Below are 15,530 nucleotides of genomic sequence, written 5' to 3'. Positions count from 1 at the left end.
ACTGTTGATTCATGACATGGTTCTCTGTCTTTCTTTTTTTTGCCTGGACTTCTGTAGCCACCACTTCCTCTGGCTTTACTGACTCTTCCTTCAGTCTATCAAACATGTTGCCGCTAAAGTAACCTTGTTTTTGTTGTTACCCCTTGAATCCCTTTGTTGGCTTCCTGTCTATTTGAACATCAAGTTTAAACTTCTTCTCACTTTCTAGGTGCTGCATAAATCTACCCCTGCTTACATCTCAGCATTTGCTTCTCCCTGTTCTCCTGCCCTACGTTCTGCCTCCGCTCTGCTGAATCTTTCCACTCATGTCTTTTATGGCCCTTTTTGTCTGGAAGCATCTTCACTCTCTGCCTTTTAAAGTCCATATTTAAAAATCTCCTTTCATCTAATTTTCATGATTTACCGCTGAAGTTATTTGAATATCCTTCCTTGCCCTAACTTATTCCTGAATTTCTTCTTTCATGCTTCATACATGTTTAACATTCTTTATTTATTGTAATCCTGATCCTTTTCTTCCCTTTCTTTGTCATTTCTTATTTATCTCTCTCCTGCCTTGAAGAGCTTACATGCTAAAGTAATCCTATTTTTTTATTTGTTTTAAGTGCCATGCATACTAAGGGCACTATATAAGTATTAAATAATTCTCCAGCATGAGGACTTCTAGAGAGGGGGAAGTGAAATTTGGGGAGCCTGGAAGATTCTTTCCCTGCTTCTTAAAATGTGAAGAGAGCATTTTATTATTTTCTGAATAGAACATTTTTATACAAAGGGAATTTATTACACATGCTTACAGAAGGTAATGTTTAATGGAAAGATTACATGGATCTTGTGAAATGTAAAAAGAAAAATGTTGTGTTCTGTTTATACCATTTAAGAGAATTACCGTGTCCAAAGTTTGAAGTTTTAAAGGGAAAAAGTAAAATGAATATGGATTTATATTTCCATTCTTTTATTACAGAAATTTGCTAGTCGTCTGGTTATTGTTCCCCAAAGACTACATGAAGAATCACTGTAAATTCTGTAATGGTGGAAGCTTATGGCTCATATTCTTATTGTTACAAACTATTTTCTTCTTTGAGAGAAGAATTCGTATATAATGGCATGATTACAGAATTATTGTGGACTTCCAGAAAACTTGATGTGCCAATATTTCCCTTTATTTAATTGCTGAGAAGTCTACAAAGTACTAAACTGGAGGATGGGAGGTTTAGAGCCGCAGTCCCCACCAGACCACAATTTGGTTTGCTTGCAGAGTCCTTCCCTGCTTGTGGCACTCAGGGGATTCTCCAAAGAAAACAAAACAATGCTGAGACAGAGATAATCAGAATAAAAGAAACAAAGGTGGTCTGTCTCTTGGGCAGTCTTTTTTGTTACCCCTTTGGGGTTTGGCTTATCTGCAGGTGTAGCGTCTTTAATCAGGGATAGGATCTGCCTTCAGCCCTTTCTTTTGGGTCACTCCCACTTTAAACCTGGTCCATGCAGTCTCAGGAGTCACAAGGTCTGTGACTGTCTTCTTTGATATTGATCTGTCCCTATAGCTTGCAGTCTCTGAGATACAGCACTCTTCTCCCTAGTCATCATCCCTTCCTCTGTCAGGCTTTGCCTTTTTAAGCTTCTTCTCTCAAGGCAGAGCAAACCTTTCTAGGTGGGCCTGGTTAGTGCTGGCTGAGCCCGGAAGAATTTGTTAGCCTTCTCTTATTAGAGGGACGGTGTGCCCCCTCACAAATCCTAGAAAGCTATTGGGCAGAGTAACCGCCATATGTTCTATGTAGGCATTATAACCATAAGCCGCAAGGAGAGATGACAGCAGTAAAGCTTCTCTTCTACAGTTAGTGTTCAGCATTGAGAAAACCATGGTCAAGATGATAACCACTATATTACTTTGAGCAGCAAAAAGATCTTGAAGGGAGTTCTGAAGTCTTGAAGATAAAACTGTTATAGGAGTATGAGACAAGTGATGAATGAAAGTCCTTAATAATTAGCTGAAACTAAAATGAGACCGAATTTCAAATTCCAATACAAATTCTCTGCATGATGGCTGCCCTTCCTTTACAATCAGCTCACTGAATTACTGTAATAGTTGTACGTGATTGAAATCTCTTCAGGTCGAAGAGCCCTTTACTCAATAGCCTTGCTATTGCAGCTAATCAAGATGCTATTGTATACAAATACAATAGAAATTTGGAAGTTGCTTATTGGTTTCAAAGAAAATGGTGTGTGGTTTTAATTTTGACCATAAAGTTTTAAATTAGTGTTAATTAAATTAATGATTTAACAACTAAACTCTTACATAAAACTTTCAGCTGAAAATTATGGACAAAAGTTAACATCTAACAGTTAATTTCTTATTTCACTGTACAGTTAATTTATCAAATATCTGTTTTGTTCAAGAGAGCTTTCCTTATTTTCAGGCCTTAAACAGTTTGATGTCTTTAATGAAGCTTATGGGTTCCAAACATATCAGTTCAGTGAGAGTGAAGATGATGACTACACTGAGAACAGGCTTAAGATACAAGGATGACTTTCCAGAGTTATGCTGCAGGTGAATGGACAGTGTACTCAGACAGAAACTTATTTCAAATTCTGTGTATGGGTGTTCTGGTGTATACTTATAGCTCATGAAACTAAAATTATTTTAAATACTTAGTGTTTGCATCTCATGAGTCACTTAAAATGTCCATATGCAGAAAAGAATATTTATTTTTTGTTGTTGTTTTTCCTTTTCATTTAGATCGTGGGACTGTTTTGTTCGATGCCTGGATCATGCGTACCTTGGCTCCCTACTCAGTCATGTGATAGTAGCTTTGTTGCCCCTCATACATGTCCAGCCAAAAGAAACTGCAGCAATATTTTATTTTCTCATAGTTGAGAACAGGTATTGTGACTGGGAATATTTTGCATATGCATTAGTGGCTCAAGTATGATAGTGGGAGTGGTAGCAACCCTTATATTAAAACTGTCTAATAATGGTAGGGTTTTTTATAGAGTAAAGTTATTTTTCAAGAGTTCCAACACCTCCATAACTTGCAGCAAACTTTGAAATTTGGCAGCAGATGCTCCTGTGAGGTGTCTTTATGTTGGCCAAGCCTTAACAAATTTTCATGAAATCACGTTCCAGTCTGTTGAAAGATTTGCCATTTTCCTGCCTGTGTATTTCTTAATACAGCTTGCTGCCAAAATCCATTGATAATTCCATTAGCACTGCACATACACTGCCCCGTTGTCTTCCCTCTGTTATTTTGTCTATGGCATGCTGTGAGGGATCACCCCTCTTAGTGCTGGTTTTCCCCCATCAAACTGTCCTTGGACTACGGGAAGATGTACTGGGCTGGGAACCAAAGGACCATGAGTTCTAGACTTGTTTGTTCAAGTGACAGGTGTTAATAATTCTGTGCCCTTTACAACCATGTTATTGAGTCTGACCTCTTATCTCACTGAGAGGTCATATAGACTGGGAATAGAATCCAGGTCTCTAACGTTATAGACCCAAGTCTTAGTAATTAGCCATCTATATTTCAGAAAAATATGCGGGGGAGGGTTCAATCCTTGAGAGGGGGCCACTTAGGGATTTGGGGCGAAATCAATACTTGGTCCTGCTAGTGAAGGCAGGGGGCTGGACTCGATGACTGTTCAGGCTTCCTTCCAGTTCTGTGAGATAGGTATATTTCCACATATAAAAATCTTCCAAATCTTAGTCAAGAACTATGTTGCCTATAAAACAGTGGTGGGCAACCTGCAGCCCACGGGCCGCACAGCCCGTCAGGGTAATCTGCTGACAGGCTGCCAGACTGTTTACATTTGCACAGCTGCCCGCAGCTCCCAGCAGCCACGATTCACCGTTCCCGGCCAATGGGAGCTGCTGGAAGCACTATAGGTTAAGCAATCGTGGGAGAACATTGATTTGCTATATTGGTTCACTTTGGGTAGATACCTTTTATGTGTGTTTGGAAGCAAAACAAACCCTTCTCCCAGTTCCCAGGAGGAGGAGAGCTGCACCTGTCTGAGGGAATGTCTACACTGCAGCTGAGAGTGTTGTTCCCCGCTTGAGTGAACAGGTGAGCGTTAGCTTTGCTTGAGCTATTTTTCTAAATGTAGCAGCGTGGTCAGGGGTAGGCCCAGGTGGCACCTCAGGCTAGTTGCCTGAATACACACCTGCCTAGTTGTTTTAGGCACATACTGAAGTGGCTAGCCTGAGCCACCACCCATGCTACCGCTGGCTACACAGTTATATTTAGCACATTAGTTTAAGCAGAGCTAGCGTGTCTGTCTACTCGAGCTGAGAAGCATGGTCCCAGCTGCAGTGTAGACGTACCTTGAGAGGGATTGAGTGATGGATGGAGAAGCTGAAATGCTCCCACGATTGGAAAGAATTGTCTTTTAAGAGACCAAGTTGATTATAGGGGGGAGGGAGGGGGAAGAACACTGTTATTTCAGATAAAGTCCAGTAGCTAGATAAGTAAATGTTTTTGTTTTCTTTTAATTAGGTTAACTAATTAAATGAAGTCTTATTTCTAACATATTGAATGCATTTTATCCTATTTTTCACCAAAGCCCTCTTCTTCTATTGTTACTACATTGTATTACTTTATTTTGATAGCCTTGTAAGATTTTCTGACCCAAGTTTAATTTGTACTAATTTCTTTATCTTTGTAATATTTATTAAAAAAAAACATTATTAGAGATGCAGTACAAGACTTCCTTCATGAAATATATTTTCTTCCTGATCATCCTGAACTGAAAGAAATTCAAATAGTCCTTCAAGAATATAGAAAGGTACAGCTTTAATATTTTTATATACCAAAAGAATTAATGATGTAAACCCAGGTATTATATGTTATGTTGATAATATATTATGGGTGAGATTTGTCAAAGAAATCTAGTGGATTTAGCCAACACATTTTCACTTAATTTTAATTTAATGGAAGATGTGTCTCTAAATCCCTTACTGTTTTGAAAATCTCAACCATTGTGCTTCTCTTTGAAGAGAATGTGCGTTCACAAAATGGCAGGCTAATTGGGTAAAAATCTAGATATATGCATGTGTAAATTTCCTAATTGAAATGAGGTATTATCCTTTGGTCAGTGCAGGAGACTGGAAACAAAGATAGACTACTGGATTCAGTTCCTAGCTCTGCCATAATTCTCTGTATGATGTTGTGGAAACTGAAGTTAAGTTACTTGGCCAGCTATACAGTGGAGATAATACTTATACAGATAAAGGAAAACTTGTTAATGTGTACCACACAATAGAGCCAGATTCTCATTAATACATTACACTCCCAGAGTAGTGTAAGAGTTAATATTTCTATAATTAATTTTGAGTTCCCTGTATCTTATGTGCTTTATTTAATATTCTTCATAATCTTAAAAACACTTCACTCCTTCCCAGCTTAGCTTTTAACAATGAATATCCTGTTAGAAAAACTACCAAATACTATCATATTTCAGAATATGAAATCCTAAACTGGTACCTATAAAATATTATTTTATAATGAAGAATACTGTGAAGAAAACCATTGCTTTTTGGAATGCCCTTTCGCCCTTGATCCAAAATAGCCCAAATCTGTTATTTGCAGGGCACAGTGCAGGGCCTATTTCTTTTGCCTTGCCATGGAAAGGCATTACAAGATGTGGGGGGAAGGAACCTATCTGAAGAGTTACTGTTGGTAGGAGTAGTGATCTGATTAAATAGTATTTCATTTAGTAATGTTAAATTCGTGGCAGGGTGCTCAGGGTCTGTGTATGGGAACTCCTTAGTTTTCTAAATTGAAAGAAAGTAAAAGTGAACACCTTCTGTCAATATGACACCTTTTATGAGAACAAAATTAATATAAATATGTTTTCCGCCCACTGTGAGCAAACAATTATGGGATATGGCTATGGGTTTAGGAGACTTCTACTTTAAAAGGTGGCTGATGTGCATTTTCTCATGTTTTTTAGGTGCATTTTAATCATATTCCTGATGTGGTTAATCATTGTGCTATACACTTGTGTATTTTTGTTCAGGAGTCCTCCAAAAGTAGTGACCTGCAGACAACACTTCAGCTATCCATGAAAGCTATTCAGCATGAGAATGTAGATGTTCGTATCCACGCACTGACCAGTCTGAAGGAAACGTTGTATAGAAATCAGGTATAAAAAGCTGTTATATTGAATGCAGTTAAAGATGAACTGTGATATTGTCTGGACCAACAGTATCATTTTCCTTTATCTTGGGATGTTGTTTTCTCTTACAATAAGCAGCAAGGTAGATTAGGTGGCTTTGTGTTCTCAGTTTACCCGTATAGATGTCCTTTGACTTCAGAATGGGTGAGGTGGTAGGTTCCCATCTAACCTTCTCTTTTTGACAGAGTTTTCAAACCCTACTTTTTGTGTGGCCTCCTTGCTGATTCAGAACTGAATGAGCAGTGCTAGCCCAGCATTGCAAGAAATAAGTTAATCCAGAACTGAAGTGGGATTTTGTAATGGGACTGTTACTGGGAAAAGTAATTTGCTATTTTTTGTTCTCTATTAAAGCACTTTCTGGTTTAACAGACTGCATTAACAAGTCCATCATCCCAAGTGATGTAGGTAAAACAACCTAATTTTCTAGTGCACACCACCACCATAGCTTAAGTCAGCACTTGCCCTGCTTTCTACCCCTTAACACCAGCCTTGGTTTTATATATAGAAAGACAGTTGTTGTGGCACAGTTGGGCTGGAGAGTTTCTATAGCCTGTTAGGGGGGCCTCAGAAAGAAAAAGGGTGAGAACCCCTGCCTTAAATAATTCTTAACTTGTTCTTTCCCTATTTTAGCCTCAGATCCTACCTGTTTTATGTTTGTCATTGGTTTACAACAAACCTTTTTGGTGAAAACTGAAACAAAGAAGGCATTTAACACGTCAGCCCTTTGCTGCGTTTTCTAACTCAACCATATTGTGCTCAAGTATATTTACGAAGTGGTTGATGGATGAGAGAATGTATTCCCATATGTACTCACTAATGCCAGAACTATTTACAGATGGCCATGAGTATTAGCAAGGCATTTCCTCTAATTTATGAAGCCAGATAAGAGATTGTAAGTTGTCCTTGTGTGTTATGACTTTTGTTGTGTTGATGCATTAATAAATGACTGTCAGATTGGCTCTCTTTTGTGGTGAAATATTGGGCTATGTAATTTCTCATTAGGAAAAATCCTTCCTGTAATTATGTGCAGTTGTGCGGTTAACAAGTTATTTAACAAAATTAAATAGATAAGAATGAGGTTTAAAGTAATGTGTGGGACAATATCTGTTTTGTTTAATGAATTGTAACCAGGCTTTATAAAAAGGCATTGGCCCTTGTGCCATGTCCTGGTCCACACAAATCAAATTCTTTGTTTCTACAGTACCATAGAAGTGTGCGATTATTTATAGATAATGAAAGACTTCTCAAGTAGGAGACAAACTGAAGGCCAGATCCTGTGTCCCTTAATCACATGAGTACTAGCATTTACTTCTGATGTGAGTAAGGATTGCAGGTAGATGATGCAAGAATTGAGCTGTAAATTAAACAGGACAGGCAGGAGATGGCAAACATAAGGGTTATGAGGTGGTGAAATATGGAGGAAAGATGATCTTTTACTGTTTCCCCATAAGATAAACTTTGCTATATCCACACTTATAATTGATTATTTGTTTTCTTTCTGTTCCTCTTTCAATTTCTTAGGAAAAATTGATAAAATATGCAACAGACAGTGAAACTGTGGAGCCAGTCATCTCCCAGTTGGTAACTGTGCTTTTAATTGGCTGTCAGGATGCAAACTCTCAAGCCCGACTGCTTTGTGGAGAATGTTTAGGTGAACTGGGAGCCATAGATCCAGGTAGACTGGACTTTTCAACAAGTGAAACCCAAGGAAATAATTTTACATTTGTGGTAAGGAACATAACATTGGAATTTCTATCATATGATACTGTGAACTTTTGAAACTGCTGTCAGAAGAGAAATGTTGTATTGAATTCAATAGTTGGTTGGGTAGTAAAATGTTGCAGAATGGCACAAATTGAAAGCATCAAGTTTTATTAAAAGCTCTTAATTGACTTAGGGTAAGCGAATCTCAATACTCATCCCTGGTGGTTCCACAAAATGCTCTGTTTAAGACATTTAAAATAGAGTTCTTGAGAGATTAATTCAGTTATAATTCAATGAAAAAACAAAACTTGGATACTTTTTCAAATCAGTTACATAATGCTGTTGTTTCATTTTGCATGTAAACCTTTTTGAGTGTCAGACAACTGTTATGCTTCAGAGCAATGTCAACTCCAAAGGATGCATTTATAAAGTATTATGCAGGGACATAGCTGTGCAGCTCTGGGTAACCTTAACTGAAGTCATGGGGTTCAGTCCCTAGGCACCATTTTGTAGAATTTATGTCTAAACATGAGACCAGTGGAGAATGTGGATGAACATTAAAATCAATAATGTGGTTTAATGGAAATAGAATGACATGGAGTGTGTGGTTTTTTTGCTCAAATCACATTTTATGCTCAAATCACTGAGCTATCCTCCCCCCTCCATTTTAAATATGAATGTCTTCATTATAAAATACATAATTTGTGGGTGGAGAAATTTCCTGAAAATTAAGCTCCTGGCACTATCTAGAGCTAAACAGTGCAGACAGCTATTGTGCAAGTTACTTGTACAGAAATATTATCTCAAATATGGACAGCAGTAGGTAGCCTTCTTTCTTTGTCAGTAACTCACTTCCATGAATAAAGATTTTTATTTATGCTATATTTTGCTATATTTTGTAGTGATTTTGTAACGACTAATGTCATTGTTTAAGCATTTTATTTAGGGCTAAACCCTAAGGTGCTGAAATCATTGGGTGTGGCAAAAGCTCAGTAGATGTTCTGCACCTTTCGGGATTTGGCCATGAATTCAAAGTGAATTTACTGCTCAAGGAAGTGAAGGACTAGTAGCACTGTCTTAACTTAGTCATGTTGTGGGCAATAGTCACCAAAACTCTCTCAAAGTACCTCAGTTCTGAACATGCCTGCTATTCCAAACCTGGGGCTGTTTCATAGAGACTTGCAAGTCTGTCACTATTGTAGTAGTCTTGTGATGTGTACAGTTTGGGATTAAGACCATGCACCAATTAATTTTCAATCCATTTCCACAGAAACTGAAAATTTACTCTCACTGTGTATTGCTCAGAACTTTTTCCTCTTCTGTTTGGGATTTTCTAAAGGTTCTAAGTGAGTTAGGCCCCAGTTTCCTTTGAAAGTGAATGTGAATTGTGGGCCAGATATCATCAAACATCAGCCTCCTTTCTCATCTAAACCCAATTTGAAACCAGGTCCAAAGGTGATAGACTAAAGTTCTTTCTTGAGCCAGTAGCCAGCCTCTTAAATAAATTTGACTTTTTGTTTGTTACTGAGGCTGGAGTGGAGGATCCAAATTTTGGCCATGGATTATTAATGGAACTAACCAGAGCATTCATGGCTTATGCTGATAATGTCCGTGCTCAAGATTCTGCAGCATATGCCATTCAGGTAAGGCAGCATGTTTATTAGATCATCTATTTTTATTATTGAATTTTTTCTTTGTTGCACTAAAATGCAGAATCTGTACAACAAACATTTTTAAGGAACATATTTATATATTTGACCTTTCTAATATTTCACTTAAAATACTGGTGGTCTTAGTATGTGATTTAGGATACTGTAAGAGTTTTTAACTCCTCAAATCCCATATGGCTACTAGACTTCTGAGTAATTTGCAGTTTTAAAAGATGGTATTTCTGTTTTTACGTTTTTAGGAATTACTATCCATCTATGACTGTAGAGAGACAAACACTGACTGTCCAGGCTCCAGGCTTTGGAGGAGGTTTCCTGAGCATGTTCAGGAAATACTGGAACCGCACTTAAATACACGGTATGTGTCATTTAAATAAATATTGGAGTACAGCTTTTAAAATCCATCTTTCTCCATGTTAGCAATAATTTGGTTTTGTTTATATGCATGCCACTCTTGCTGACTGCCCTGAAAGAGTGTGCATAGGTATAAAACTCAAATATAGCCCTATTCTTTCTGTATAATACTGACTTGTCTCTCACTTGAAGTGACTTGCAAGTGATTTCAGTGAGAGACAGTGACTTGCAAGTCACAAAGAAAAATATTCTGTGTACAAATATCATATTCAGACCTGGCAGTTTGTCCTCAGAGTGAGATTTTAAAAACTGCCATGAAATCATCCTTATCTCTGTTTTTCATTAAAGTACAGGTATGAATTCCAGTAGGATTCAAGCCTTTTTACATACTGTATGCTTGACATTTTTTGATCCTTACATAAACATAGAAACTAACTTTCCTGGTTACTTGTGGACTGTGTCCTTTCTTCCACATAGGAAAACAATACCTGTTTACTAAATTTGGATTTTAAAATTACAGATACAAGAGTTACCAGAAGGCTGTAAATTGGTCTAAAATGAAGAAGCCAATTTACTTAAGCAAATTAGGCAACAATTTTGCAGAATGGTCAGCAACCTGGGCAGGTTATCTTATAACAAAGGTAATTGCAATGAGTGTGCTATATGTATTTGAATGAAAAGATAACTAGTGAACTAGTATACTAATGTGTGTGGAGTATATTTAGTCTTCATCAAATCCTGTCTGTTAAAAAAATGAGGAAAAAACTATGGGCAAAAACCTCACTTAGGCCCAATTTGATGAGATATTTGGTGCACTTAACATCCTTTATAGTCAGTAGAGGCTAAGGATACTTGGCCCTTTGATTGGCCTTTTTGATTACAAGCATGGTTTTAGCACAAATTACAGCACTTTTTGTACCACCAAGGCACACTCATGTAACCATCCACACAGTCCTTATGTATAATATGAATTTTTTGTTGCTAGATCTGTCACTTGTTTTGGAGGCATATTGGCAGCACCTTAGTTAAGATTCTTTCAAGCTTCTGGCTTTAACAAGTTCTTAAGACCTCTTTGTAGATTTTAAAAACTAAAAATGTAAAATATGTTATTAGTTGTCAAGAGCACTGATATCTCAGGTGTTTCTGAGATAAGATATAAACTTCAAATGTAGGGAAGGAAGCCTGTTGCATTTTTCATATCCCTGTAGTTGCATAATCTCAGCACATAGAAACCATCTACGTTGTCCTCCTTTTCCCACCTACCCCCATGCCATCATATGTAGGTGATACATTCAAAACATTGTTTTTAAATGAACCACACCAAAAGGGAGCCACCCTAACTCACCAGCTACAATGGCTTTTTCTGCTTCCTGACAGACGTGTGAATGGATTTATATCTCCATTCCCTTGGCATCTTTGTAGGACAGAGGAAGGGGTTCTACTTTTGGCTGTGTGAAGAGCCCCACTGTCCATAAATTCTTTGTGGACACAACTCCACAATGGCATGCTAATACTGGTGTGCCAATCCTGAAAACATTCAGCACAGTAGCAATGCTGATGTATTTCCCTCCCTATATCCATAGCTCCCACATATGATAGTCCCTCACTTGTGCAAGTATAAGTCTGATGATCTGTCTATGGTTCGTTGGACTGAGAGTATCAGATACCAATAAATTGGATGGGATAATTTATCTGCAACAGTAACAAGAATTATTTTTATACGTTGTCTAAAACTTTCAACAATTCTGTTAGCCACATACGTTTTACCTACAAAAAACACTCTTCCTGAAAATTTTTGTTACAGGTGCGACATGATCTTGCCAGCAGAGTCTTCAGCTGCTGCAGTATTATGATGAAGAATGACTTCAAAGTGACGATCTACCTTCTTCCACACATTCTTGTCTATGTTTTATTGGGATGCAATCAGGAGGACCAACAGGAGGTGAGATGATGTTTTCCTGTACATTCTTCATAAGAATTAAAATTGAAGCAGCATAATAATATATTTGAAGTGCTCAATATAGGGAAACAATATAGGTATTTAACACTCTTCTGCATTAATAATATAAATGTTCAGCCAGGCTTTGAGTAAGTTTTAAAAGTTTCTGCTGATAGGTGGTGCACCAGCTCCACAGAGAAGCTATTTCCTCCGAGTAGTCTACTGTGCTTTGACCTCAGAAGCGGGGAGGCTATGTATCCAAATAGGGCTGCAGCATCAGGAGCTAGAGTGGTAGAAGGAGGAAATAGGCATTCCACACCCTGCCTAGGGAGTAAATTGGATTGGTGCATTTTCAGGGTGCTCTGTCCTCTAATTTCCCCTGACCTGGCCATGACTTCCACTTTAGGGGAAAAGCTGGTTGTGCACAAGTCCTCCTATAGAGCAGAGTTCATGCATGTCTTGTGCCACAACCCTTCTGTGTGGGCTTCTTGTTATTAGGAACCCGCAGGCTGGGTTCCATTTCTGTGCCTGTGGTTTTGGGAGTTTTGTTTTTGTTTTTCCTGAGAGAAACTGGAGAATGAACCTGGCCCTTAATATTGCTGTAGAATATGTTGAAGGGGGAAGGAATGCAAGCCAAAATAGGGGAAGAACAGGTTAAAGAATATTTAGAAAAGTTAGATGCATTTAAATTAGCGGGGCTTGATGAAATTTATGCCAGGGTACTTAAGGAACTAGCTGAAGCAATCTTGGAACCATTAGCATTTATGAGAACTGGAGGACAGGTGAGGTCACAGACGACTGGAGAAGCAAACATAGTATCTGTCTTTTTAAAAAGAGAAACAGAGAGGACCCAGGGAGTTGTAGACCAGTCAGCCTAACTTTGATACCTGGAAAGATATTAGAACAAATTTTTAAACAATCTGTTTGTAAGCACATGGAGGATAATGGGGTTATAAGGAATCGCCAGCATGGATTTCTCAAAAACAAATCATGCCAAACCAAAATAATTTTCTTCTTTGACAGGGTTACTCGCCTAATGGATGGAGGGGAGCAATAGACATGATGTATCTTGATTTTAGTGAAGCTTTTGACACAGTCCCACATAACATTCTCATAAGCAAACTAGGGAAATATGGTCTAGATCAGTGGTTTTCAAAGCCAGTCCACCACTTGTTCAGGGAAAGCCCCTGGCGGGCCAGGCCGGTTTGTTTACCTGCCAAGTCCACAGGTTCGGCCGATTGCACCTCCCACTAGCCTCAGTTCACCGCTCCAGGCCAATGGGGGCTGCGGAAGGGCAGCCAGCCCCCATTGGCCTGGAGCAGTTAACTGCGGCCAGTGGGAGGTGCAATCAGCCGAACCTGCGGACATGGCAGGTAAATAACCGGCCTGGCCTTCCAGGGGCTTTCCCTGAACAAGCGGTGGACCAGCTTTGAGAACCACTGATATAGATTAAATTATGAATAGATGGGTGCACAGCTGGTTGAGAGGCCATACTCCAAGAGTAGTTATCAATGGCTTGTTGTCAAACTGAGAGGACATATATAGTGGTGTCCCACCGGGGTCAGTCCTGGGTCTGGTACTAGTCAGAATTTTCATTAATGACTTGGATAACAGAGAGGAAAGTATACTTCTAAAGTTTGCAGATGACACGAAGCAGGAAGGGATTGCAAGCACAGAGGACAGGATTAGAATTCAAAATGACCTTGACAAATTGATCTGAATTCAGCAAGATGAAATTCAGTAAAGACAAGCACCTAGTACTATGCTTAGGAAGGAAAAATCAAATGTACAACTAGAAAATGGCAAATAAATTGTAAATAAAACGTAGTGCTAAAAAATTCTGGGTGTTCGAGTGGATCACAAATTGACTATAGGTCAACAATGTGATGTAGTTATGAGAGAGGCTAATATTCTGGGGTGTAGTAATAAGATTGTTGTATGTCAGACACGAGAGGTAATTATCTCACTCTACTCTGCAGTGGAGAGATCTCAGCTGGAGCACTGTGTCCAGTTCTGGGTGCCACACTTTACGAAAGACGTGGACAAATTGGACAGAGTCCAGAGGAGAGCACCAAAAATTATAAATGGTTTACAAAACTTGTCCTATGAGGAAAGGTTAAGAAAACTGGGCATGTTTAGTCTTAAAAAAAGAAAACTGATAAGGCTTCAAATATGTTAAGGGGTATTGTAAAGTGCTGTGATCAGTTGTTCTGCATGTCCACTGAAGGCAGGACAAGAAGTAATCTGCTTAATCTGCAGCAAGGGAGACTTAGGTTAGATATTAGGAAAAGCTTTCTAACTATAACAATAGTTAAGCTGTGGAATAGGCTTCCAAGGGAAGTTTGTGTAATCCCCATCATTCGAGGTTTTTCAGAATAGGCTGGACAAACACCTATCAGGCATGGTCTAGATTACTTGGTCCTGCCACAGTATGGCGGCTGGACTAGATGACTTCTCTAGGTCCCTTCCAGCCCTACAAAACTGTGAGAAGGAAATTGCAAATTAATCAGACTTAACTATGTTTTATAATCTTATAGTTAGTTAAAATGTCCCTACTTGCATGTTCCATTTCTGGGGAAACTTCCATTGTTTTCTCTGTCATAAACTGCTAAATTCCTCATGTGTTTATGTTTATTTGGGCTGGAAGGAGGGGGGAGGAAGGAGGATATTTTCTTACACACCCATACTTATATCTTGGTCAACAGATCTAGCAACATTTCATTAACCCCAATAAAAGCAAAAATAAAATTAAAACTAGCCATTCCGTGATCCACTAACCAATAGTCATCTTGTTAGTCATTTTACTTAAGTTAAACTGTGTCTGAGTTGCATGGAAGCACCATTTACTTACCTATATTCTGAAGATACTTAGCTGAACAGTACTATCTGTTCTTCATAAAGCTGTTCAAAATGCTTCACCATGCTTTCCTATGTCTTTTTTTCCCCTGAACAGTATTTATTGGTATACTTTCCTTCTTATCTTTTATTTTCTATCTGTATTTAGGCCCTAGGGGCAAGAACTCTATACTGCCCCCAAAACACTGCAAACACTTAACAAATGCTGTTACAATGTCTAATATTTCTAGGTTGACCTCTGTTTCATCTGTTGTTCTTAATATTTTGCAGACTTTATGATGAAACTAAAAATGTTTTGATTTTTTTCATATTAACCTCTGTGTAGGTGTATGCAGAGATCATGGCTGTTCTCAAACACGATGACGTGTGTACTAGAAGACTCCAGGATAGTGCATCAGATCTGAGTCAACTAAGTACACAGACAGTGTTTTCCATGCTTGATCATCTAACACAATGGGCTAGACATAAATTCCAGATGCTTATTGCTGAGAAAACTGTTAGTAAGTCAAGCAAAGACAGAGGGGATCTGAAAGGTTAGTGATGTTATTTGTATTGTATATAAAAAGAATTTTGTATTCTTAAAATAAGCATTTAGACGTCCCTTCAAATTAGGACCGCATAAGAATGGAACATGCTGCCAAGATAGTGTTAGACTATTACTATGATTTCTTAAATCCATACTACTGGCAAATGAACAGTATATCCCCTTGCCATCCTCACAGTGTTTTCTAGCTACTATTTTGAGAAACCTATGGATTCATAAAGTAAGAAACAGATGTTCTCAGACTTCTTCTTTTATCTTGATTTTTTTTTTAGAAATCTTATATAATACTAAGTTGATATAT

General features: G+C 38.3%; 1 protein-coding gene across 6 annotated transcripts in view; it reads left to right on the top strand.

The window, feature by feature from the left end:
* ATR (ATR serine/threonine kinase) overlaps positions 1-15,530 on the top strand; it is a 72,693-nt gene that overhangs the window by 24,371 nt on the left and 32,792 nt on the right. For all 6 annotated transcript variants that reach the window (XM_050965767.1, XM_050965765.1, XM_050965769.1 and 3 more), the window contains exons 18-27: positions 2,412-2,542; positions 2,732-2,875; positions 4,680-4,773; positions 6,007-6,132; positions 7,687-7,893; positions 9,399-9,512; positions 9,779-9,894; positions 10,411-10,531; positions 11,695-11,832; positions 15,011-15,218. In XM_050965767.1, coding sequence (XP_050821724.1) covers positions 2,412-2,542; positions 2,732-2,875; positions 4,680-4,773; positions 6,007-6,132; positions 7,687-7,893; positions 9,399-9,512; positions 9,779-9,894; positions 10,411-10,531; positions 11,695-11,832; positions 15,011-15,218 — 1,399 coding nt within the window. The remainder of the gene's footprint in view (positions 1-2,411; positions 2,543-2,731; positions 2,876-4,679; positions 4,774-6,006; positions 6,133-7,686; positions 7,894-9,398; positions 9,513-9,778; positions 9,895-10,410; positions 10,532-11,694; positions 11,833-15,010; positions 15,219-15,530) is intronic.

The sequence above is a fragment of the Gopherus flavomarginatus genome, chromosome 8 (assembly GCF_025201925.1).
Source record: "Gopherus flavomarginatus isolate rGopFla2 chromosome 8, rGopFla2.mat.asm, whole genome shotgun sequence".
Taxonomy (NCBI): Eukaryota; Metazoa; Chordata; order Testudines; family Testudinidae; genus Gopherus; species Gopherus flavomarginatus.
The sequence above is the reverse complement of the archived record's forward strand: the minus strand, read 5'-3'. Positions and strand labels throughout refer to the sequence as shown.